At 41.4% G+C, this 27,617-nt stretch overlaps 1 protein-coding gene across 7 annotated transcripts in view; it reads right to left on the bottom strand.

The window, feature by feature from the left end:
* Positions 1-27,617, bottom strand: part of NEO1 (neogenin 1) — a 172,207-nt gene that overhangs the window by 53,584 nt on the left and 91,006 nt on the right. For all 7 annotated transcript variants that reach the window (XM_065641762.1, XM_065641763.1, XM_065641764.1 and 4 more), the window contains exons 6-7: positions 5,656-5,810; positions 4,764-4,884 (exon numbers count right to left, since the gene is read on the bottom strand). In XM_065641762.1, the coding sequence (XP_065497834.1) occupies positions 4,764-4,884; positions 5,656-5,810 (276 nt within the window). The remainder of the gene's footprint in view (positions 1-4,763; positions 4,885-5,655; positions 5,811-27,617) is intronic.

The following is a 27,617-nucleotide window of genomic DNA, read 5'->3' as shown; positions in this document are numbered from 1 at the left end:
GGAAATTCCCTTTTCACAGTCTTTTCCCGTTACCTCCCCCTGCTCTGGGCCCTCCATCAGCTGGTTGAGCAGTAAGATGTTGTGAGGCTGCCGCTCTTCGGGAATAATCCAACTCATTTCTCTCCAAGTCACAGCACATCTCATGGTGTAACCTGCAAACCTGTGACGGAGGCTTGGTGGCCCGTCAGCCAGGTCACTGGATGAACCCCTCTCTGTCCCAGTATCCAGTATCTGCTGGGACACCCAGCTCCCCACGCGTCCCACCATCCACCCGGCCAGTCCGAATTTCCCCAGTTTAGCTGCAGGGACACTACTGGAGACAGCATCAAAGCCCTTGGTAACGGCAAAGGAAATTATATTCACTTCTATCGACCACAAGGCAAACCATTTAAACCCAGGAAGCTACCAGGATAGTTGGGCACAGTTTGCCCACAATAAATCATGCTGGATTTTCCTGGCCATCACCATCTCTCCGGTGTAACATGGCTCCATAACCTTCTCTGAAACGGTTCCAGCTCCAGCTGAGCTTTGTCTTTCCCAGTTCCATCCCCACACACCCAGGCAATATCCCTTGCTTTTCTGCCTTTGCTTCCAACTTCTATGCACTTTCTTTTCATGACTGAGCTCACTTAGCAGTTCTTCTTTATCCTTACCGGTCTCCTTGACACGCGTGTTTCAATTCCTGCACTCTGGAACGTGCCACTCCTGTGCTTTGAGACTCTCCTTAAGGATCAAACGGGTCACCATCATCACAACCTCCCATAGGAACCTGCCAGAAAGATCCCTGAACAAGTCCAAATCTCCTGCCCTGAAGTCCAAGGCTGTAATTCTGCTATTTGCTTTGCTCGGTTCTCTCAAAAGCTTGAACTAAAGCAGCTCACGACAGCCGCTGCCAAGGCTGGCAAGACCTTCAGGCCTCTGACCAGTTTGTTTTAATTCCCGGATAGCAGGTACAACACACCACTTCCACCAGTCATCCGGTCAGACACGGATAACCTGGGCCAAGAAAATCTTGTTTCCCATGCTGGTAACATTAATTCACATGCAGGATAGCCGAAAAATTTAAGTTTAAAGAAATTGACAGTTCCACCACAAAAAATCTTGATACCACTGGATACCAGCATCATATTCAATTAATTCACTTGAAGATCTCACTCCCATACAACTCCCAAATACAGCACAGAATGGCAAATAGTATGAAAGTACAGAAATCACACAGTGTACTACACTTATTTTGGAGTTTTGACGGTGATACAGTGCATCTCAAATAATGTTTTGAAATTGTTCTCTAAATAACGTGACATATTTGTTTACAGTCTACGATTTTTCTTTATACAGCATTCAACAATCACTCCTTGAATTTTTTTTTGTGCCAGAGTACTTGTCAAACGCCTATTGCAGAGGGGTGACAGGGAACCATCTGCCTTCCTCGCCAAGGCACCTCCTTTTCCTCATTACCACCTGTTCTTTTTTCAGTCCCCAAATGGCCATTGTGAGCAACGCCAGATACACTGGGAAAGGTCAGGTTACGGGTCCGGGCTCAACTTTTCAGTCTTGTCACCAACATTTAACCTCCACGAGGTAAACCCCAATGTATCCATTACTGAGGTGTCACAGACCACACAAAACAAGGCTGTAAAAACGATAACAAGAAATAGCTTTGTTATAATTGAGCGTATGAGTATATCTGATCCATAATGAAGATGGTCAGAGGCTGACCCATCAGGACCTAATTTTAAGAAAAGGTTCCAGTGCAATTCCCAAAGGCACGTGGCCTCCAGGGTGGGCCAGTACCTGAGAAACAGGGACATCCATTTCCAATCTCCAGGTATTTGGAAAGTAGCTGGGATGCTTTCCAAGGGCCCTGGGAATTCTGCATCCGAGGTCAAGGACAGGAGATACTGGCAGAAGAGTATTTACTCAGATCATTTACCTGCATCCTACTCCTCCTCCTGGCCTTTCAACCTGCTCAATTACAAACAGTTGTCCTAAAATCTCTTCTCACAATTCTCTCCTATATTATTGCAGAAAATGCTAAGTTATCAATTTCCAAGTTTCCATATCCATTTCTTTTCTAAACTTATTAACAGATAATTACTATTTGAAAATAAAAAAGCCACTCCAACAAGCCTTCACGCTATCATTTTTAGCCAGCCAATTCTTTGTTTTATTGTTTTCCATAAATAACTTCAACTTGTATTGTAAGCTTTTCAGAATTAACCTCGAATCAAAAAAAAAAAAAAAAAAGACCAGCCCAAAAGAAACTTGTGCCTGATCAACAGTTGTATTAAGCTTATTCCAGCCCAGCAGAGTCTGCATTTGAACTGGTCTGTGTGGTTATGCATAACATCCACTCACATCCACTCCTTGTGCAGAACACAAGGGGAATCGCCAACATATTGCTACCTGCGACGTCAGAAATCCAGCTCCAAATCCAGAAGGTTTTGTTGTAGCAGATAATCACATCAGATACCTTACGCCTGTTGTATTTAAAATGAAAAAAATATGTGCGCCCTGTCTGAGAAACTCCAGAAGGCTTCTACTTTCTAATATAAATTTATTAAAGATGATAAGCAAAAGGGCTAATGGGAAATAGCTGGTAAATAGCCACAAGTTTGCCAATTCCATTTAGGAAGGAGAAGACAGAGAACAGCAAGGGAAGGGACACACTGCGAAACGGGAACAACCTTGACGAACACTTCACATTTTTTACTGAAATTACTTTTCAAACTGGCAAAGTAGGTATTTCTCATCACCTGGTATGATTTTTTTAAAGCTTTCTGTATGAATGACTGTTCAGAATAGGTTTTTCTCAAATTAGTGTTTTCAATTTTCATATCAAGATACCTGTCATGAAAGAAGTAATATTTATGATACCTTCATCCTCCTTCCCTGAATATTGTTTCCTTCTTTGCCATTCATATATTGGGATAAGGTATTAAAAGAAGTTATCAAATATCTGCATTTTCTTCTACTGTGTATATTATACTAGTTTTCATCTATCACAACCGAGCCACGGCACATTCATGCTTAATTGCTCTACTTGTTATGCCGCCACTCAACACCAAAACCAAAACACGATGCGGGTCGGTGATGTACCGTGAGCTCATCGCTACAACTACAATACACCAGCGTTACACAGAGGCCATGGTACAGAACGGTACGACTTCGGGGGTGCATCTTTACACCCCAAATGAGGCTCCACCATCCTCTGGCAGCGTGCAAAAGATAAAGGACAGTGTTGGAGGGCACAGTCCTCGGGTGGAAGGAGAAACCACAGGGGAGGGAAAGGAAGAAGAGTGAGACCACAGGAACTAAAATAATAACATTAACAGTCATTTATAAACCACTACTGGGAACTGGGAGAAAGCACAAACTTGGGCAGGGCTTCAAAACCCGAGTACATTAATTATTCAGTATTTTTCAAACGTGGAAAATATGGAATAACGCTTCCACTTGAAAGATTTGCGAATTACTCCGGTGATTCATGCATACAGAAGAAATAAAATTACTTTTAATAATTTCTTCTGGCGAGCTGATGACAGTAGCTCATTGCGGGATCCAGTTGCCGAACGCTACCGGGAGGTTGAAATCCCACAGCTCTACGGTATTAAAGCCGCTGAACCCAGCAGAGGGCACCTGCCATTCCCCAAATCATCGCGGAAAGTACCCAGCAAGCAAGGGAACACACCCAGAGCCAAACGAGAACCCAGAAGAAGTTGTAAGTGCACAACTACTCTACAAGACAATCAGAAAATAAATGGAAAATCCCTCTTTCTATGGTACGCTCCTCACAGGTTACTCTCTGTACGCTGAATGCCAAAACTAGGTGTAGCAGATTTACATCTGTTGAAATTCCAAGCGTGAAGTTACATTGTGCCTCTGACCATACAAAAGACTGTTTCTCCTAAATCCCTTCCATCCAAATAAAAAGAAATTAAAATGTTGACCCAGTACCCCAAAAAAGACAGGCAACACAAAAGCCTCCAGAAGTACAGAATTAGTATTTTCTTGTCTGCCTTGTCTCTCCCCTTATCCCTCCTACTATTGGTTTTCTTCCTTATGCTCCTAGGAATTATTTTTAAGAATGGTGTGACCTGAAAGAGCAAAAGAAGCTGATGCCTTAGCAATGATATTTGTACTCCATTTTTTTTCTGGAAGATAGTGTTTCTTTAGTTGTAACAGCAATTATTCTCTTTTAACATCCAAAATACGCAATGCAGGACATTGCGAGAAGGTGAGAGTTTTTAGCAATACCACTGACTGGAGGACAATAACAAATATTTATCTTAAAATGCAGCTGTAACTCAAAAAAACTTTGGCAGTTGAAGGTTGCAGAAATGTTAAAACTTACTACTTTTTAAACCAATAGCAGAAAAACACCTTCTGACCCCAGAATGACTACAGTGCAAAATACGTCATTTGTGGTGCCCTCCATAATTGCTTATTTTTGTAATTTCAGTGACTGTTTTCATTTCGGCTATCCTGTGTTGTTTTTTTTTTTTTTTTAATCTCAGCATGCAACAATAGTTTATTATTGCACTAAATATTTTCTGTATTTTTTCCAAAATACAAGACTAATGCCACAGAACTCCTTAGTTTCTCCTAAGTAACTTTAAGTGTGCAGAAGACGACACTGAACCTCATATAATTTTAAAATATATCTTGCTCTAGCTGAGTTATAGATGTGACATATCATCTGGAAATGGTCCCTTGGAATTGTTCATCCCCATCTTTGGCTGTATCGTCACGGTTTATCTTACCGAGGTCGAGTATTATCAGCTGGGCTCCAGCCTGGGCATTTCCAACATCATTTTCTGCAATGCACTGATAGAATCCTTCGTCTGATTTCACCAGACCCAACACTTGCAGATTATGTTCTTTCTGAGGAGTAAAGGAAAATGTCAATGCTTAAAAATGGATCGTGATTGAAAAACAATGGTGTTATTATGGCACATTGTTACAACAGGAGAAACTTCTGAGCAGTAACATGAAAAGCGTATTTGGAGTTCCCGTCTGATTTCATCTCTCTTGCACTGAATCCTCAAATTATTCGATATTGAAAAGCAGCAGCAGCTCCTCCTAATGGCTATCATTTTCTAGCATCACTATCGCTGGCAAGTCGTAACATTTCCACAGTCGTTTTTATGATATTTTAAGCACTGAATATAACCTGAACATATCCTACAACCTCAGATATACCCAATTATACAACCATTAAGTTCTCAACCATGTCTCAATAATGACTTTCACTACCTCTAAAATTTCCCTCTAGAAGTACCGATATGCCAAAACTCATGATGCACAACTCAGTTATATTTATCTTTAAACTCCTGTTTGAAATTGTGTTCATGGCGAGCTCGCACTGTAACAGGTTCAGTCAACAAAGTGCATTTTGTGTGTGTGTCTGTCTCGTAGAAAACCTAAGCTATAAAGAAATCAGCCCACACAATACGAGCAACACGCCTCAGCGTCTCAGTAGAACAACTGAATTATAAAGCACTAAAGGTTTCGAGAAACCATTTCTCTTCCAGGCTGTAAACATCAAAAGCACAGAATTAGGCAGCTGGTCCTATCAAAGAACCTACCTGTGGGTTAGAGGACTAACACATAAATGAACAGCTTAAAAATCTGCCAAACGGACAATATACTCACGACGATTTTGAAATAGTCACTGGGGATCACCATGTCTCCATTCTTGACCCATTTCACAGTCGGGGTCGGTTTTCCAGTCACCTCACACTCAAACACAATGTCCATGGATTCATGCGCGTAAATATTTGCAGGTTGCTTCAGAAATTCGGGAGGAACTTCAAATAAAGCGGAAGAAAGACAGAAGACGGTGTCAGCATCCATCATTTGTGCCTCTATTCTAAGATAACATACAACGATGGCTTCATGGATTTGTGCACAAACAGTAGCAACGTTGGCAGACGTTTTCAGGTCAGGGTTTGACAGAAGCTCACACAAGCTTGGTGTAAGGTTTAACTTTTTCAGGAATCTCCACTTTGATGCACGGTGACTCCAGCTGGAGCTCCGTAAAACAGAGAGCACGCGTAGTTATAGAAGGGCAGAAACCATTTATTTATTCAGAGAAAATCCTTCAGTTGATACACCAGAAATTTTTCAGGGCGTTCTTTGCACTCAAGTCGGTAGGTAACCAAAAACTAAAATTATATTTAAAGACTAATTTTTAAAATGAATGAACAGAAAATGGAGATGAAACCTTCCTAGGGTACCACTGCCTCGTGCTTCTGTGAAGAAATCCAGCTTTTCGAATAGATAGTGCTGTATTCACCCAATGAATTTCTTCATTTAAGACAGGTACCGAAGTTGTTATCGCTGGTTCTTGGCTGCTTTTTAAAACGTACTCAGAGTAAGATTAATTAAAGATACTTAAAACCCATAAAAATTGAGAGATACAGGATTTTTTGGTAATATAAGCCACAAAGGGTCCAATGCACAGACATGTTGAAAACCTCCTGTGAACACAAGTGCCACTAAACACCATCCAGGACTCTCCGCTGCTCCCACTTAGCGGCAGAAACAAAAGCTGTTTGCAGGCACCTACAGTTTTAATATCATCTATTATGAAGAACATTCACCTATTTATTTGTTTTTACTACGCTTACTGACATAAGGGCAATTTGCTTACTTATGTTGGCAGGTCTGATTATTCAAGTTCCAGGAAAGTCAAACGCGGCCTTTTGTCCTTTAATATTTATCAAACGAAGTCAATACAGAAGGGTTACAGAGTTTAGGCAAATATTTTATACGCTTCACCCATCAACAGAGTTTATTTCATGCTAGTGAATAAGGAATACTAGATGACATTTTACTTCTTCCTATTGTAAAGGTTTGTAGGTGGATTTAACGTTTTTAAAAACAGAGAGGTGGAAACAAGCAGCTCTCCAAACCTCCTCACATTTTGGATTATAAATTAGAGAACATAAACATATGGAGATATTTATTTCTACAGTAAGACAATGGCTTAACTCTCAGATAAACATGTAAAACTATCAGAAACTACATAAGGATGTACATATATATTCACTGCTTGAACTCTCTCACATAGGAGGAAAAATCTAGACGGGGCTGAGTCCAGTTGCCTTTCAGTTCAGATATCCATTGTGTATCATCAGTCCCAGAAATTTACCACAAATTCCATAAACTACACCTTAAAAGGATTCAGATATTTTTGTACTATCTGCACCAGCAGGCTGTTACAACCATACATAACTCCGACATTTGAAAACTGCCTTTTGAATTTACTTGCGGCCAAATCGCCATTATTTATTCTGTATGGAAACAGTGCCTTCTGTGATAAACTGTGATTCCTCCCTGGCATTTACCCTTCGCGTTTTTACTGATTGTGAGCCGCACTATTCCCCTCCCTTCCCGCATCCCAGCTTTATTTGGGCAGGCCCAACTAGTCCCGCTTGCTTGGTTCTGGTCTAAGTCGCCCCCACCCTCCCTACAGCCGGACCCGCTGTGTTTGCTCCACTTCGAATTCAGGTTTGTAGCCCGTAGTTTCCATTATTTGCCCGCAATTTCAGACGCGTCTCACCGGTGACTTGAGAAACGGCATAAATACAGTGTTATCACTGCAGCAAATATCTTGCCCAATCCATTCTACTACCGTATTTGCCCTTTCCCCGACGCCCCGGACCGATGTGAGCCCGCAACAGATCACTGCTCTCTCATCGTTAGCCGTTTTTAACTAATGAGGAATTTTGTTCCAGTCTGCTTGATCAATAGTTTATGTTCTCATTTCCTTTCGGTCTCTCTCCATGTGTATACAGACACACACACATACCGATTCTAGAAGCGCTCACGTAGTTGAAAGAGGGGAACAGAAAAACTGGAAACATGAAAATTGAGTTTTTCTGTGAATTTACAGTGCTCCTATTTTCATAACATACAGGCTAACGTTGAATTGCTTAGCCATATATTAAACTTATTACAGGAATCCTAATCAACACAAGCCAATAACATTCAAAAGCACAAAACTTGTGTAAAAAAAAAAATCTTCTGATCTGGGAACACATGGAAACTGCTGTACCGAGCAGCTACACTGCGAAACTCTGCGATGATAAAAGGGATATGTAAGAGAAGGACAACAAAATCACGAGTCGCTCCTAACACAAAAACCAACCAATGGGTTCACGACTGCCTTTGCCAAAGTCAAAAATGTACTAGAACCCAATTTATGTTTAATTAAACCACAGGGAGGAGCACGCTAAGGGAATAATGGACCATCACATCCAAAACATTAGAATTAGTGCAAAGTAAAGTTCTGGGATTATTTCTGTTTTCTCCACTGGTGTTTAACTGGTAATGAAGACATGTGGAAAGTACTCAAACATCTTTAGTGAGGGACATGGCTTTAACTTGGGGCATCATCTGCAAATGGGCATTTACACTGAATGGTGAGATTCAGTATTTCTTTTCCACAAAAATGAAAGCTGAACTAGGTACCCTATTACCTGCTCTCAAATATTTTTCATTTAGGAGATTAAGAATTTGAAACACATTATTATTTCAAAGTGACTTTGCTTTTTTGGCTTTCAGAGCAAATGCCAAGCTGCTCACAACTAGATAACAATGTGAGAAGTGCTCACTGTACTACCATTTACTTTCCAGTTAATGAATTAAAAAATGCTTTTAAAATACATTTTTATCATTTCACTTGGTCAGTGTTTAGCATTCCCACAGATTAATGCAATGCAAGTACAGATGTTTGTGGTAGCGAAGTTAAATTGATAACTAGAGAGCAAATGAGCCAATTACCATATAAAATAAGATTTGTAATGGGAGATTATGTGTTCCGTTACCAAACAGACAATTAAACTTCAAAGACGACTTGGCAGTTCATCCCACTCCTACCCCTCTTAATGTTAGCAGGCAAACAACAACTTCGGATGCACATTGTGCTTTGTTTTTTAAACGCTCGAGGATCAGAAACCTTCAGATAGCTACATGGAGAGGATTAAAGCAGCATCATTTATCCCGAACTTCACAGAACGCCTGTTTCTTCCATGTCTTTTCAGTGGTCGCTGGCTCTTGCCTGTTCTCTCTCATTATGAGAGAAATTTTGCGGCCTTCAGGGGCACGGGCAAAAGAATCTATTTTCAATTCAGCCATCTGTAGTGCTTCAAATGAGAGAGAAACTAATGACACTGGGTCCTCTCCCTCTCCTGAAGAGCATTCCTTTCAGCCTGACCATCACTGATGGTAGACCAGAGCTTTCTGGTCTCGCAATCCCACTTCAAACCTGGAACCTCCGGCCGAGCTATGACCACACAAAACGAGGAAAAATTAACTCATCGGGACTTTCAGCTTTCTTAGTTACAAGCACAATGAAGCTTTTCCAGCAATAACCAACCCAAAAGGCTGCTGTTCTAGCCAAGATCTCATTTTTATCCATGTTAACCTTTCCCCAAAGTCAAGTCCGCTCCATGTCCCCCCCGAGAGGAGGCAGAAATCCCTAACGGTGCCAAAGCAGCGACTCCTGAAAACCACGTTTGAGCAACAAGGAAAACCCTGCCGAGGCCGAGAAGTGATCTCAAGCAGGCAGGCCATTTACACCACCATAATAAGAAGAACAAATCTAAAAGTCCACAATATTTTTTTTAAAAGTATCCCAAAATGAACTAAGCATTGTATGCCTCGTACTCCTCGCAGGACAGGCGGCTGCACCATTATCACACGTCCTAAAAGACTTCAAACACCGTCTGGTGCACTCGAAGCACTAAGAAGACACTCATTTTCATGCAACAGATAGCAAACCATACTTCAAAAATACTTATTCTCTTTTTAAAATGCATTAATAAATACAGCTGTTGCAGTAGCATCCGACCACAACCAGCACACGCACAGACTGTAAAACGTACCTATCATCTTTATTACGGCATTTTGCTGTTTCCGTGCAGATCAACCCCTCTCTTGCTCCCATCGATTCAGCAAATCCCACTGTTAACACGAGCCCCTCCAGAGCTGTGTGGGATATAAGCACCCCGGAGGTAAATACGCTTCTCCAACAGCCTAAGGCAGGCCAAGGACTGAAACGCGACTGGATTTCCACACAGGAATTGCCAAGGACAAGGCCGAAGTTGCCACTTCTGCTCCCTTCGCCGCCTGCAAATGCCCTCAAATACCCCAAATCAGGAGCGCGCTTTCCAAAGTCACACAATTTCATCGCAATTTTTGTCAATGTCTCTTTGCAGAATCACCTTCTTCCTTCTATACTCTTGCCCACGACTGAAAGATTCCTCCATCAATCAATGCTTACCATTCAAAACCAATTTCTAAATCCCAAAGTTCTCTTACCCTCCAAATAGCAGATATAAAATTTAAGTAGACTGGATCATTTTTCTGCGTCTCTCTCTGATTAATCACGGCTCAGGTACGCATGGTCAAATGATTTCCATTTTATAACTACATTTCTGGTATACGCTCTCGGTAGAACCCCAATCTTGTATTTCAGTTAATAACCAGGATGACCAATAGTCTTTAGAGTGGGTATTTAACTATAAAAACCTTTCCATGTCAGCATAAAAGAATAAGCCCTGAGGTATTTTTTCTCCTCCAGGGAGAACAAGATATCCCATTTGGGTACATTACAAATCCTGTTAGAATCTTTATAAAGTTAAACTTAATTTTAACAATTGAAAGTGGCAAAGGCGTATGAATAAGTACTGTGAAAAGAAAAAAATTAAAAATATATGTATTTAAAACGCCAAATGATGTCACGGGAAAGTCAAAAGTCTTCTCAAGCTCTGACCAGGGCTGGCACGTCCTTAAAACGTATTTAATATGCAGCTGAAAAATTTGCACAGCAAACAAAAGCTGACAAAAAGGAATCTTTTTAGAGAAGTACCCACAGAATAGAAAACTGTCAAATGAATATTAAAAAACCCAGTATATCAAGACAAGAAAAGTTATAAAAATGTAAACTAGTACATGCACAGCATTTTTCACTGCACAACCCCAAAGTTCCAGTTTATGACCAGAAACTGCAGATGCAAGTTTCTCTGGAAGTGACGTTATGTTATTTTTCTTACCTACTAAGATAATGACTGCACGTCTGTTTCTAACAAGTAAACAATCGATGGCTTTTTTTTACAGCTCCCTTCACAAACTCTATTCTCCGATACGCAGATGCGACTTCAGAGGTGGGAGAAGGGCAGGGATGTCCACGTTGCACTTGAATACACGTATTCTACATTACAGCAAAAAGCCTTCATTCAGATATTGCTAAAGTCTGAAATACTCTCCGGAGGCCAGCCCCTAAATAAACATTTCAGATGCAGGAACTAAGAAAAAAAACCCAACATTCAATGATCATTATATTACAACTACCAAGAAACCAGATAAGGATGAATAGTGCCGAACAATAATAAAGTAAAATTATATTGATCCGTTAGAAAGGTAGAATAGCTTTGTCAGGATATAATTCAATAAATGTGCATTCCTTTTTCAGGGAGAAATAACTGTACCTTTATGGAACAGGAAATAATAGCAATAAACTTTGCAGAAAAAGGTCTGAGAAAAAAAAAAAAAAGACTTTATTCGAGATCACAAATATGCCCATGAACTAAACCAGACTCCCAGTATCATACTGGTGCAAAAAGAAGTGATTGTACCAGGAGGCGTGAGCAGCTGCTCCTGAGACTCGCACTAACGGGGCATTTGAGCAGCGTGTTTTGGGAAAACATGCACTCGGATTTACAAGAAAGCACCAAAAATAATTGATGACTCAGAAAAGTGGCTCCAAAAGAAAAATGGAAGTCCTGGATTCGGTGATTTGAGCACAGGCAAGACCAAGCAGTCACGCAATGGGACACCTCACATAGGTAAGACAGCTTAATACATAAATACTGCAACAGAGAGAAAAATTGCGTAGAGAGATACATATACAATTCTTGCACAGGAAAAACAATATGGGAGTAACGTCTAGATTCTTGCCCCAGCCTAAAAAAAAAAAAAAGAGAGAGAGATAAAACTGTAAATAATTGATTGCTCACTGTCCACTTTGGTATGAAAATGGGAGTTATGAGCTTCAGTAAAATCAAGAAACTGTGTTTTAAAGCAACTGTTATGAACTTCTGATATGCAGGACTCCACGTATTCAGCACAAACTCTCATTAAAAGCCGTGAGCTGTTAGCTGGGCACTTGGATTGGGGCTGCAGAGCATTAGGTGATGCACACGCACCCACCAGTGCAACTGTCTGGGCAGCTTCCAGGTACACAAACACTCAGCAAGTCCTCTGAGCATCCCTATTAATAGCGGTATTTATGTTGGCACTTGTGGGGCACCTTAGCATTTGCAGATCAATTCCACACGCTAATTGCATGCTGGCATTAAACCTTTGGCAAGATCGCAACATCGCACGCACTTCCCTTAATCCTATCTATACGAAAAGTAAGCTAAAATAATGTCTATTACTGTCATCCGATCTGTTCAGCAACAGCGAGAAGTGTTCAGAGCAACGACCTTATCTGCTGAAGATGCAGCATCTGCTTTGCGCTGCTTTCACATAACCATACCCTGATAGCCGGGGAACAAAGGCTGCTTATCCCGATTAGATTTTGCCTTTAGAAACCTGGTCTCCCTGCTTTCAGATCCAGAGAAGCCTTGAGCAGCCCTACTGCTCACAGCAGGACGGTCCATGCGATGCTCCCTGAGAAGATTTACCATTTTTTGCATGTCTTTGAATCAATCAACCACGTGGTGTCTCTTGGTTCTTGCAACTGAGGAGAAACGAGCATTCATTCCTTATTTGCTCTCCCCATGGCACTCACGATTTTACAGAAGAGTTTTCGACGTTCCACGTGTCTTTGATCATCCTTGTTACACTCTACACCTCCTTTGGCTTTACTACATCTAAGAGCTTTGCTGTGTTTAAGAGGGGAGGGAACAAGAACTGCTCACGGCATTTGGTATATAGGACCACCACACACACAGTGCCATTACGATTTTTCTGCTTAGGTGCCTATTCCTTTCCTAACATTCAATTTGTTTTTTAAGACCTTGCATTTTCCCAAGACCTATGTGTTACAACTTCAATATTTTATGTCTGTACAAAATGCCGCAGTTCAGAAATATATACATTTCTAGAACTATGTTTACATGTATATAGCACTTTATAGTACATGGAACTTCACCTGCCACTTAATTGTTTAATTGTTTCTTACCCCAGGAGGTGTTTCTGAGGCTCCTCACCGTCCGCATTCATCCTCACAGCCTCAATCGCCTCAGGAGCAACAGCAAAGTTTGCCACCCTAGAACCCCCTTTTCCAGAAATCCTCCAATGATGCTGAGCAGCACAGACTTGGCTCCGCTGACAAAACAAACTGCTTAACCCCGCTCTCATTTTCTATACCCGTTAAACAATTTATTTATTATCTTATTTACACGAGGACATTCCCTCCGACTCCACAGCTCCATCGTTTGAGGCCTTCAGTGAGAGATTGTTACAAGTGTTCTGGGAAGGGAAGAGCCCTCGACATCCTTCAAAAGGCTCGCAAAAGCGAGGCTTTTCCCCCACAAAATATACACAAATCAATTCAATACACAATATTTCCCAAATGTCTAACACCACTATATTTTATTCAATTTTTTGTCAATTTAACTGGTCCCGATGTCAGATTAACTCAGCCACAGCTTCCCAGATTTCCCTCAAGAGACTTCTAAAAACTTGATGTCACGCTGACCAAATATCTTCAGTCTGATTTTTTTTTAGTCTGATTAGCTGACTTAAGTGTGAGGTTACACACCACACTTGGTAACTCAGGATTTCACACTTAAAACACGTTGAGAAATTTTGAGTGAATACCATCTGCTCCTGATGATTTCTTACTGTTCACTTGACGGATTTGTTTTGAAATACATCTTATTAGCTCCACAGTTTCAGGTAGGTCCCCCCAAAAGCTCTACTTTAAAAAAAATAAGGTATTATTTTTTAAAAAACTTCCAGCTTTGTAGAGAACACAGATCTCAAGATTCCCTTTACTGCTCCAGGCCATCTTCTCATCCCTTTCTCTTGACGTTCAATCATCTGCTGACCCCACGCTTTCTGCTGACAGGCTCGGAAAAAAAATATTAGAAGAGGATTATGTTATTAGCAAATGATTGAAAGCTTTGTACTATTTTACTTGCATACCAATAAGAGAAAAATAATTTCCTTTCCTTTGCAGTTAGATTTCTGGTGGGGTTTTGGTGGTGGGGTGTTTTTGTCTTTCCAAGATAATTTCTGAGAGGTGAGAGACATTCCTTGTGAACATCATACAGCTCCCGAAACAAACGGCGGGCCACTTGCCAAGTATTGAACCTTTTTGCCCGTGCTGTTTCATTTTGGTTTCAAGCAGCTTCCTCGACATTCTGTAGATCCCTTTTTTATAAGGCTAAATGCTGATGGTGATGATCAATGTCACCACCCTGGAGAAGCAATCAATTGTCCAGCCCTAATACCATGCTTTTCAAATTTAAGTCTGGAGTCTCAATTTAAAGAGATTGCGTGTTAAAAATTTGAAACGTACCCAGTGTATCACCTCCCCCATGGAAACAGGGCATCGCCTCTCCCCTGATCAGTGTGAACTTCTGGAGTTTGGGCAGAGGTTGATCAGGTCATGGGGGGAGGAACGACCACCAGAAACATGATGCCACGAAGCTTAATTTATTAAGCAGAGCAAGCAAAAAAGAGGCTGGGGCTGGGAGACTTCTATACCCAATATAACACCAGCCCACCCCAACATCACCCTGGTGAGGGGTGCGCTCTGACCGGCCTGTCGGGGGTTCTTCAGCAGCCGCTCAGCTCCAGCACACCACGGTCCTCCTTGGGTGCTCTGCTCCTCCGTAACGCCTCACCAGACCGATATTCGGGAGATGTCTCAGTTGATGAGGATGCACTGAAATGCTTCCCCCAACACGGCCTATCCCTCACTTGCTCTGCTTAATAAGCCCAGCTTAGCAGCAGCACCTTGGCTGGTGCTCGTTCCCCATCACCCTCCGCGACACAAATGGGTGAAGAACAGGGGCCGGCCTCGGAGGATGGTGTGCGGGCAGCTTTTGGAACAGCCCGTGTGGGAGAACTCGAGGTCAGAGTGCTGCACGGTGTCACGGGAGCAACGCCAAGCGCTGCTTTCCACAGGGAAAGAAGCCGCCCTGGAGGAGGACGGCAAAGCTCCCGCGTGTGGGCACGCTGCAGGGCCTGCGGGCAAGGCAGCGCAGCTAGAACGTGGTAGAAAAATCAGATGTAAGCCCTGTAAATATTAGTCAAAAGGAGAAATATTGGGAGACGCTTTTTTTCCTGTTTTACAGAATTTCCTGTATTCTGTAAATTTCCCTGAAAAAAATCAGTGTGGCTGTCTCTGCAACTGGGAAGCCCGTGGTGATAAAATTACCCTCAAACACTGTACCTGTCCCAGGGGGTGACACTTTTGGCAATGGTGAAAGCCTGGGATTTGTTACCAACTGTAATTTCGATCTGGTTTTGCCTACATGGTCATACTCTGCAGACAGCCCTGTGCCAGGAAGGATGGTTCTGATGGGTGAACCACAACCAGAGCTCAACGGGGAGATGCAAAACGCAGGTGCAGTAACAGCACAGCCCTCCCGTAGTTTTATTTCCAACATGCCTTGGGATGAAGGTGTGTGCTCGTACAGCCACCGCGCTCTGATCCACAGCATCCGCAAGGGACCCGGGGGTTTGAGCTGGGGAGAAGATGTGCCAGCGTCTCCGCGGCTGGCCGCTGCATGGATGAAACACTGAACTTTGTACAAGGATCCATGAAAAGCTGCTTTCTTAAAACTTAAAAGTATTACAACCACTAGCGAGTAATTGCTTGTTCTATACTAAATTGTAATTATTTTGCACACAACAGGTGATGAAAGCTTAAACTATTTGTAGACTAATGACGTCCAGTGTAGGTGAATGAATCCTATGTGTGCGTACAAAACCTGCACTTGCCAGATGTCAGCGAGCCCAACGTGTGCAATGACACGGGACGGTGACAGCTTCACCGCGGGCGCGAGGCGAGCACAGCGGGGAGGCCGAGCGCGGTGAACGATGCGAACAAGAACCCAGTGCAACGGGCCTTGGTGCAGGGACAGAACCTCACACCGCGGTACCACCACGGCCTGACCTGATGGACAACGAGGGACCCCCGGGCGGGCACCCGCTTAATTGATCCACCTTAGCACCGTCACACCGTTTGGTGTACCTTCTTCCAACGCAAAACCCGGTTGTCATTTTGTGCACCTGTTTCAGCCCAACAGACTTTTATTTTTCCTTCTTGCTATTAGAGCTTTGCGAATTTCTGTTTCTTTTTATGTGACAATACAGAGGTTTTGCCGCAATACCTTCTGCACTTATCTCCCCTCCAGCATTTGTAGTAACACCCTCCTATGACCGTTTTTAATTTTAAAAACCAAAGATTTATCTCCTTTTTGTTAAGACTGAGCTCACTCTTTGTGTATGGACACCCTTTGTGAAAATTTCTGGAGGCACAGTCTGGATTAACATGCTGTTATCAGGGGGAACGGCGCAATTAAGTCATGACAAAACAGATGACAAAATAGATTTCTATATTAAAATGAGATATCCAGACCATATGTAAAAGCTTAATCACAATAAACTAAAACAGAGCTCACTCGCAATTCTTATCAGTGGATATTACTGACTATTATGCAAAGCAGGCCTTCTAAGCAACTTCTAGGATGATTTTTAGAAGTAAAAATCTTAATCTAAGCATTGGTAATGTAAAAGTGTTACATTATCTCTATGTTTTACTAAGCCCTCTTTCCCCAGCCCTTCTGAGAGAAATCAAGTCTGTTTGACCCTGAATCTACTCCACATACCATGGAACCATCTGACTAACACGAATGCTCATCAAAATTTAAACTTCTTACAGCAGCGCCAAAGGCAATGAAATTTTTATTGAATTCCAGAGCCCTGATTTTCTGCGCAAAGAACACAAGGTGCAGAGACAGCCCTGGGCAAGACAGAGGCCCAGAGACTCAGGCCCTTGCTTCCAATTTTCAGTGCAAAGCTGCTTTTGATTGAAACCCCCGGTTTCGGTTCCTATCATGCCACCTCTCAAAAGCTGCAAGAGAAGCTTAGGAGCTGGTCTTGTTTAGAGCCCCCCCCACCTCTTCTAAAATGCCACTGTCTAAAATAAAACACTAACACGGATCCTCTGTTTATACCGAGACGATTTACTGAAGGGATCTGCAGCATCACTTCAATCACTTTGGAAAAGAAAAAACCTTTACTCCTGGCGTTTACAGATATTTATTTTGGATATGGGTGCTGGGTTTTTTTCCTGAAAGGTGTGTTTAAAACAATTGCCAGCATCGCAAACATGCATCGTGATGTGCAAGTTCAAACAGATCCGCCAAAAAGTTTTCGTCTTCAGTAAATTGCAGTATCATGTGGTTTATCATTACTCATTTATTAGAGTATAACGACTTTTTAAAGACGATTACCGCACTTAATGCATCTATAAACACTGTAGTGTTACCATAAAGCTACTACATAATTATGCAATTCTGACAACCAAGACGAGCCTTTCCAGCAGACGGCAAACCAAAGGTTTGGTTGTTTTCTGAATTATTGTTACAGGTAAAGCTGAGGTCTCCATCTACAGTGAACGACACCCGCGTGCTTTGGTAATAACAAGTTTATAACTTGCCAAAATAGGAATATGGCAAATTTTCCACAGGCGTTTTCTTCTTTGAGCTGCAGTTTTCAAAAGCTCGAAGCAAAACTTTGCAATTGTTCAGATCTTTTTGATCAGCGAAGGAAAAATGGGACTTTATTTTAAAATTTTTCATGTCAAAGATGCACAAAAGCAGGGAGATGCCGGGAGAAAGGAGAGGGGACTGCGGAACAGTAGGATGGGGTGAGAAAGCTGGAACAGGTGGGATAAATTCAGGCACAGACAGAGTTGGAGGGAAACAAGAAAGATTCGTAAAATATCTCAGGGAGTGGGACTGATAGAGACAGAAAAAAAGGAAAGAGGTGGCAGAGAAAAAAGGGTAAAAAGACACAAACCGTCTGAAGAGGCAGAGTAATAGGAATCAACTGAGAGAAGAGCAGGCGGCTGGAGGGACCTGAAATCTGAAGAGCAGGATTTAGTCGGAGACTAGAGAGAGTAACTACAGCTTAAAAAGCAAACCCAGTTCCTGACAGGTGACTTGTGATCGGGTCAGTGCTGGAGCAGCAGAGCCGCTCGGCGTCCGCAGCGCGTAACGCGGCTCTAACGCGACACGTTGAGATGCACGTTCTGAAAAAATCAATGTTTAAGTGTCTCAAACTGGGCGCTAAAACAGCTGGATACGGTTCATCTTAATTCTTCTGTGTCTCGGTCAATTTTTAAAAGGGATGCAATAGCACTTCATTTCAGCCGAGCGCAAAAATACATTCATTAGTGTTTATGAATGATTCAGGTTCCATGGCGCTGAATGCCAAACCAGAAATAAATATGGATTTGAACTGAGCATAATAAATAAATCATGGTACTATCCTGTGAATAAGAAAAAAATATCAAATATTGAATATTTTCTCAATAAATTAGTACCGTGAAGTTTGTGCACTGCACAAGGCAGTAAGCTCCTGTGGAGAAACAGCAGGAGAACATACATTTTAAGATTTCCATAACAAGAAGGCGACAAATTAAAGACAGCTAGCCTTGAAATTTCGTAGTTTTGAATATTTCCCTGTGCAGCCTTCACAACATTTCTGTGCTGGAGACCGAGAAGCTGGCCAAGGCCAAAAAGGCCACAGATTCTAAGATAATTTCAAATACAAAACTGTCTGCAAACAGTAAAAATAACAGGTTGGATCCACTGCTCCACTAAGCCGCTCTCATCTTGACGCCACGCTCCTGCAGGAACCAGCCCTATCCCTACACTCATCGCCCACTAGGAAAAATGCTTTTTTTTTTTTTATGACCGAGCCAAAAATAGATGGACAGTTTATTCTTTTCCATTTTGTTTGGTTTTTGGCTTATAACGACACAAATTCTGTAGGCTTGCTTTGCACATCAATTAAGAGTTATCCCATCGCTTTTAATTCCAGATCGATGAATGCAGGCCTATCTTCACGTCCAAGTCCCTTTTAATTTACAAATCCCCTTACAATCCAATAATAGTTTCCATATAAGGAACAAGCAAACAAGCTAAGATTGCAGCCTGAAAAGAAACAACTGAAAAGGATACAATAAAGGCCTATAATATTGTGTCTGGTATAGTGGGGGAATAAGGGCAGATTGCTTCAGCCTTTTCCCACGCGAGCTAGGAAAATAAATTTTTTTTAAAAGGGAGAGCACTAGGAGAGCTCTTCCTACAGCAAATGCACCCCGAAGCACCAGCTGTGCCTAAGGGGAACAGACCCTTTTCCACCTTGGGATGCAGACCTTAAAAAACACTTCACTGTGCTCAAAGTGTCTTACAAAAATAAATACGAGTTAGAGGCAGGATGGATTTGGAATATCTTTCCACTGCCGTGACTGAACAGAAACACCACACCACTGCAACACTGTGCTGTACCAAAATACTATGTTCTGATTTCCCTTTTTAAAAAAAAAAAAAGAATTAAAAATTGGATCCTAACATTTGAAGTAAAGTAAACTTAAGGCAATGTTTGTAAACTGTATGATCAGTTGCACAAAAGCACACCTAACTAATCTTCCAGCTTTCTAGTATTATTACAGGATGGAATGTGGGGATGTGTTTCTCAGCACGCTGCAAGAATCAGTCTCAACAAAGCACATAACTCACTCAAGTTCTTTTTTCCTAACTAAAATCCAGTAAGTTTGGGGTTCCCTAGGGTAGATAAATCAAAGCAGATATTACGGATAACAGCGTACCTCAAATCCATCAAAGAAACTTCCAAGTTTGCAATATTTTAGAAAATAATTCTTCCTAGCAAACACAAATAGCAGACTGTGGAGCATTCATAAAATACTTATACAAACTGTTAATAGATTAGGAAGAGATGATGCAAGAGTTTCACTTACTCATATTTCAACTTAGTAAATTAAATAGTGACCACTTGAACATAAATAAAGCACTAGAACTTCCCTAGAAAAAAGCTGCCATATAATTCTAAAGAATATCTTCTAGCATTTCCTATTTTTGGTAAGGTGGTACAATAATGGATCACTATGTTAACAAAAAGGGAAGAGCGCTCTTTCAAACAAAATTTTACGTATCTGAGCTATTCTAGGCAAACAAAAAAATTAAAACTATTCCCCTTCATATATAACATTTTTCTGCACTTTGAAGAAATGTCTCTTGTACTTAGAAAGCAATAATCGACAATTATAATCCAATGTGAAACTAAAAAAACCAAGTTTAAGTTTTGCAAGAGAACCAGCTTGAGATTTGAAGCCACAATTTTTTGCTCAACTACTCAAAGTACTGATTTAATGTTATTGTATCATTAATATGATGATGCAGAGCTTTACCATATGGAGAAAAGAGCCAATGGAAACCACTGCAGCGGCTTCATAAAAGCTTTATTCCTTGTATTCCATTGCACTTGCTTACAATCCAGCTAAATTTTACATAAGTTAAGAGGTTAATTGTTTAAATCCTCAGTTCTCATGCTTGTAATCCTCCGAGTTGATGCCTATACCAGCTATAATCAAAAGAGGTGGCAGGGAGATTAGCAACTCTGCAAATCACTCCTATAATGGTTAATCACACTAATGATAATTTAAGCAAATTAGTAGAGCAATAACCATGCAACGTTCAGATTAAGTATATGACTGGGAGGAAATGTACAGTCAGTGCCAAGGACAGATACACTACGGTTCGTGAAACCTCAGGAGCCTGATCTTGCATAATAAAACCTTCTTTTCCACCCCACAAAGCCTCCAGCAGTTATTTTCTCTCCCCACTCCATGCAAATTCTTGGATAGCTGTCCAAAACAAAGTTTCAACTAATTCTTTAAAGCACGATGATTTGGGCCTTATGTTTTTTCTGCATCAAAGAGAATGTGACAGGATAGTGCTCACACGCTCTTTTTCCATTATTTTCTCACTAGAACCACCTTCCTAGGATATGATTCATTCTGTCTATGTGGCATTTTGTGATGTGCTAGAGAGGAAGCAAACAGGCAAAAGAGAAATGCTATAAATCAGAGCTATGTTATTGTTGACACTGTCAATAAACAAAGTTATTAATTATACATGTACTGGAAAAGCTGAAGAAAAATTATTTGCCCAAAGGGGATAGGAACGGCAAAATCGTATTTTAAAAATTCTCCCCAAAGCGTCACACAGAGCTTATAGTAAAACATTTGAACCGACTAAAATGTATGCTTAACGGCATTGACTCAGCTCTCGGAAGCCGTGAGCTGCTAAACCCAGCTCAAAAGAGACTTCCATTACACAAGACTGACATATTTTAAATTGCACTTCTAGCCCCTTAGTTTCATGACGATGCACAAAGCCGCCTTCAGCTTCTCAAGACAGTGCACGGGCCTGGCAAACATCAAGTGCATCATCCATTTTGTAAAACACATTCCATTAGAAAAAAACAGAGAAAATTTATTTCAAGTTGGAGCTCCAAAATCCTATTGAGCTTGACAACTTACAGAGCACAAGTGTGATCATTTTCGAAGGCTGCTAAAACTTCTGTATTCCCCTCAAGTTCAATTCCACCCGGCAACACGGCTACGCAAAAACGACACTGTCCTACTTACCTGTTCCTTGTGCTTACAGATCTCCACTGATAAAAAGGACTTTGGGGAAGATTTTGCAACTTGCACGCCTACCGCTCGTGCGGGAAATACACTTATTGTTTAGTAAGCCTGTGTGTATTAACTTACTAATGATGGTAAGGTTACAGTAGGCCCTTGGGCCTTTGAAGTATTGTAACTTGTGTTGAACACAAAAACCCCCTTGTACTTCAGTGGTATTTACAGAACAAAATACTTCACGGAAACGAAAAGCCATCTGATGGGAGTCAGAGCACGGAGCCAGCGGAATGGCACGTCTAGAGCACAAGGGTGCTTTGAATTACCTACAGTACAGCAATTTATGTCCTCCCTTGTCAAATGTTTTTTGTTTAACACTATACTGAGGGTATAGCTGACCTCCTAAGAAAGCAAAAAAGACAGACCACAGAAGAAATCTTTGAGTCAGCATTTGAAAATAAACAAGACTAGCAGACTGCCTAGAAAAATATTCAATATAAAAAGATATTTCTGCCATTTACAGACAATTAACTGGCCTGCTGTGAGTCCCGTCTCCTCCTATCCAGTATTTGGGATCCTGCTCACATTTTCTTCCAGCACGTTTCTGAAGAGAAAACCTCAGAAGCGTCACTGGGGAGCATAAAACAACTTTATTACACAGATCACCCCTGCTCCAAAGGTCTCTGCATATACTATGAAACAGTACGTTGAACCTAAATTGAGACCGTAACTAAAGAAACTGTATTTACTCGAGGAATCGTAACTCCGTGGTGTTTTTCTTTTTAATTATTCTTATCGTGAAGAGAAACTAATTAACTGCAAGACTGCATAGGGAATAAGGCACCGCAGATAACAACGTGCCTCCTTACAACAAAGTACTGGATTGTTTCGCCCGTGTAACTTTAGGATAAACTTCCCTGCCAAGGACTGTAGGTTTTATAATGAGACATCTAGTAACTGCAATAACCTGTCTCCCATTAGAGAAATAAATTATCTGGTGGTAGGAGCCTCAGCCTAACGATCACAAAAACTTAACTTGAAAGAAAGTATATGTAGACTTCATGGTACGGTGTGTCTCTAGAGCCTTATTTAAGTAATGCATGGTGTTCTTCATTTCCATTTTAACATCACCCTTAGATTTCATCACAAAATTCAGAGCAGCAAAAACAACGCAAAAGTCTCTGTTGAAACGGAAAAAAAAGAAAACCTTAAAACCTGTAAATCCAAGAATCAAACTTAAAGCTTGATTCAACCAATCAAACGCGGAAAGATGACCTTGATACACAGAGAAAAATACTTGCCATTTAGGGCACAATTTCTATAAAAAGAGTTCTCACTTAGAAGAAGGCGGCATTTTAATGAGCTTCTTAGTTCACACATTCAATTTTCTTGGAAGGCTTTGGTATATGCAAGTTAAAAATCACTACTGAATCTTTCATTTTTTATTTTTAATTGAAATTCTGTCATCTCGTTTTGACAAGCAAGAAAAATAATAACAAAAAACCTGTAGTCTGGTTCATATTTACCGTAACCTTCAATCCTTCTCAAGTATTGAAGAGCACTTGGAACAATGAACCAGTCGGGCTACTCAACTGTCTTACCTTTCAACATCGCTGTACGAAAAACACGCGTCATAATATCAGGTCATAATATCAGTGCAAAGAATGAACTTTCCACCCAGTATTAATTAACTCCCAAGGAACCTAATGGCACGCTTCGTAGAGTGTACCATGTCTATTCGTGTGTGACATCGATGATGTGACAAAATTAGTGGAATTAAAGCTTTTTGTTCCAAACAAGCTGAAGGACAAAACATCGCCCAAGAAACAAGTCGAAACTAGGTATAAAAAACAGAGACTGCCAGCTTCACTGCGGGTCTTCCTAAAACTAAAAAGTCATCTCAACAGTATTATTAGTATTTCAAATGGGCATTTTAGTGCAAGGCAGCAGCACAATGAACGAAAACCTGGGAAAGGTGTCGATAGCAACCTCAGCTTGTTTTGTTAAAAGCCATTCTGTACGGAAAAGTATTTCTTTCCATACAGCAGCAGCTGGCTCAAACCTCCATCAACATGATCTTAATTTATTAGAAATTCTAGCCGAAAGAGAAACCAGCTTTTACAATTCCCTTAGTTCAATATCAGTTTCTACACTGTAGATATTTAAGACACTACTGCTTAATTTAGTAACATTTTCATTATCTCCAAGGATTTTGCTCAAGTACATTTACAAGGAAAACCATTTGGGTAAATTGTATGGGTTACTGGTAATTCGGTTTTGTCTTTCTTAATGGTATTTTTAATATATATATAAATAAATCACAAAGCTTTTTTGAAAGTGTAGCTCATCTTCCTTGCATGTGCAGTTATGGAGACATCGCCTCCCACCCCCACGCAATTCAGTTACGAGAGCTTCGCCACAAGGACCTGATCTTTGTCCTCATTTACACCTAACCATTTGGGGCTGGTTTGCAATCGTTTTTTTTTCCGCGCCATAAAAATCTGCTTGAACACCACGCAGCGCCTGCGTAACAAAACGAAAATTCTTCCAAATGCAATCAAATTGTCTAGTGTATTATAGATGTTTCACGTAAAAGAATCTTGCGATACATGGTTGCCAGGCACTTGGAAAGGATGCTTTTTTAAGAGAAAAAGCCCACCTAGCAACGCTATGAGCTACAGCCCATTGCAGCTCCACCTGCGCTGTGCTGCTACCCCTGCTGGGTTGCCGCAGACAGCTCGTCCCCAGGACGGTGTCCAAGCCCAGCGAACCGCCACATCCGTGGTCCTTTGGTGTCCTTCCTGCCCGTCCCAGGTCGCCGGCGCAGGGCAGAGCTCGTGCTGGGAGCACGATCAAAGAGCGGGACTCGTTTCAGGTCTCCGTCCCGTGCCAGGAGCGCTGCAGACGCTAACACCCATTTCCCGTTCCTCATCCTGGTCTGCCGGGGGGTGGATGTCACGCTCTGATAGTTGAACGTATCGCACATACCTCAGCAGCACGGTCTGTACCAAAAACCGCCTGTTAATGTAATGAGCGGCGGGTCTGTGAAGCCTCCGCAGCACCTCACCGAGCTGGGGATGGTTCACACCAGCGGGGATGCTGCTCTACAAGGCACACACAGAACCCCCGTCTTCACTACCAGGTTCAATCATCACCCTGTACTTGCCCCGACCACAGGACTCTGCCCAAGCCCAACCCCAGGTAAGGTCAGAAAACCAGCCCAGCGCTAGTTTTGGGGAACATTTTCCCCCTTTGAACGCTGGAAGCAAGAGGAAGCGGCAGCACAGAGATCATTGCTTGGGACGGCTCCCCAGTCCTTGGTACAACATTCGGTTTTCATTGTTCCCTAACACTGCAGTGAATTTTCAACAGTTGCATTGCTGCAAGGGAATCCTTCAGAAGTCTAGCAAACCTCATTCATCATTTTCGGAAATGTGGTTAAAGAAAACAAACTTTTGGGCCCCTATTAAGAACGGTAGCAAGCTCTCTCCAACAAGCTTTACTAGTAATACTCCGGAACTATGGCAAGGCCTGGACAAATGTTCCTCCTGGTCTCAGAAAAACGTGAAGACGTGCCAAAAAATTTACAATGGTTCACCAGCTGTAGGGCAAGGTTTAAAAACAGGCAGAGGGAACCAGAGGTTCTGCTGAGCCCAAGTCCTGCAGAACAGCAGTGAGCAACAGAAACACATCACAGCATCTTTAAACACAACGAAACCGTGACCTTCTGCATGATGCAAAGAACCATTTATGTTTGTGGAAGTTTACATTTAGTATTAAAAATTACTCATCTCATGCAGATGGGCAATTTGGGTCTTCGGGTAAAGCCTGAGCAAGTGATTCAGTCTTAAAATAATGCTGCCATCTCCTTCCTCCCCATTTTGTGTATGTTCCTGAACATTTCTTCATCACTTTTCCACTGGTTCCATTATCCTTGAACACAAGTTTACTCAAAAATTATCTATATTCATACATAGTTAAATTCAGAAGCAAACTATACGACTCCATAAACATTAAACTATGCCTAAGAGCAGCAGCAAGGACTAGTAGAAAGTCTTTTCAGATAACACAGTGAAGTGCAATGCTCCTGACCAAAATTACAGTGAATTCAGCTTATCAACCTCCCCCGCATCGGACTCCTCTGACTTCCTGTGTTTCTTTTGCATCACTATGGAGCACAGATCATTAACAAAAGTCACCTTTACAATTTCAAGGGAAAGAAATAACATGTACCAAGCTCTTGTACTCTTCTTACTTTAAACACCTTCCCCCAGAGTTCTGAGATGAAAACAATACTTTGTCCCAAGCACACGCCATGGACAGCGTCAGGTTTAGTGCAGCATCATCTGAATCTATATTGAAGTGCAGCCCACTATCAAAGATACAGCACTGAGCTTGCTTAGAACAGAAATCGATAATCTAGAAGGTATGTGAAAGGTTTTAGCAATTTCCAGGGTTGGTTCAAATTTCTGCCCTAGAATTGTATCCAATAATGATGAAAGCTTAATGCAAAAATAAGAGTTACCCAGACATATTATTCTGTGGCTACAGGATTTGATGAGCTTTTCAAACATCTACAATTTCTTGAGAACTGTTTTATCTTTTATCAAAGCATCTGCCACAGCTGAAGATCTGGTCAGATGTACTTCTGGAAAACAGGTCTAAGATTTTCTACATTAAGGCTCTTCCTTCTACAACTGTTTTGTTTGGAGTTTAAAGAAAGTCTTAAGTTTAACTCAGGCTGGTTAGTAAATAATACTGAATAAAGCCGCTCTTTGTGCAAGAGAGGGAAACCAAACAGACGGGATTGAATGTTCCCACTTCACAACCTCAATGGGAAATTGGGCAACTGTGACTAACAGATATTGTAACGATGCAACAACCGAGTCCGCCTGTGTCCCATGCACTAAATTTAAAACCGGATCTTTCTCAATATTTTCTGAGATGTTTACAAAAAGTGTTAAAATGAGATGTTTAAAATACAGTGAAGGGGCCACACGTTTTGATTTCTCTCTCACTTCCTTGTGCATTTTCACCTGAATGATCGGAGGGGAGCTACATGATTTAGTTCTGTTTCTCAATACGAACGTAAAACAGAGCCCTTTTTCAAACTATTTTTAAAGCTTCATCGACGGCTTTAGACTATATCATCCCTAAGTATAAACAACAGTAATTAAACCCATAAATAAAAATAGAAGAGAATTCATACTCCCAACTAGTTTTTTAAGCTGAGATCTTGAAATACAAAAAACTTACAATAATTACCTCCTATCAACAACCACAGTGTTTTCTGTATTCCAAGAGCAAACAGGACGGCTAAATGAGAAGTATGAGGAATGACACAAAGGTTGCCGATTGCTTCAGACCTGCAGACACCTTTCGTACCTGGGTGAGAACCAAGTTTCTTTCCTCTCTTGGCTGCACCAAACCTTGCTCCAAGAGTTCGAGACCACGAACGTGCCCAGCTCAGGTGGTTTGGTACCAGGGTGCCAGCTGGTCGAGCCTACACCGCCAACTCCGCTTCTGCTGCAGCGTAGTAACATCTTTTCAAATCTGATTTATGTCGCTGACTACTCATTTAAAACCTACCAGCTAGACAAAATATAGACTTGAACTCGCTTTATTATCTAAATTACTACCCAACCCTTGCATAGAAGGCACAAAAAAATGTTTTCTTACACCGCAGGTCCAACATTGCAATCTATGTATTTTTTTGCGAGAACGAGGATTTACAATTAGCATAAAGCTTTTCAGCTATACTGAAAATATTTCTAGAGTTTCCTTTCAAAACACAAAATGGATAATTCTATCAAAACACTTCTGGCACTTGTTTTTTCCACACAATTTTCTCTGGCAGCTTGAATAGGGTAGTGATCGGCCTATTGCCATGTGCAACCTCTAATTTCTC

The sequence above is a fragment of the Caloenas nicobarica genome, chromosome 10 (genome assembly GCF_036013445.1).
Source record: "Caloenas nicobarica isolate bCalNic1 chromosome 10, bCalNic1.hap1, whole genome shotgun sequence".
NCBI lineage: Eukaryota > Metazoa > Chordata > Aves > Columbiformes > Columbidae > Caloenas > Caloenas nicobarica.
This window is presented reverse-complemented; position numbering and strand designations above follow the sequence as displayed.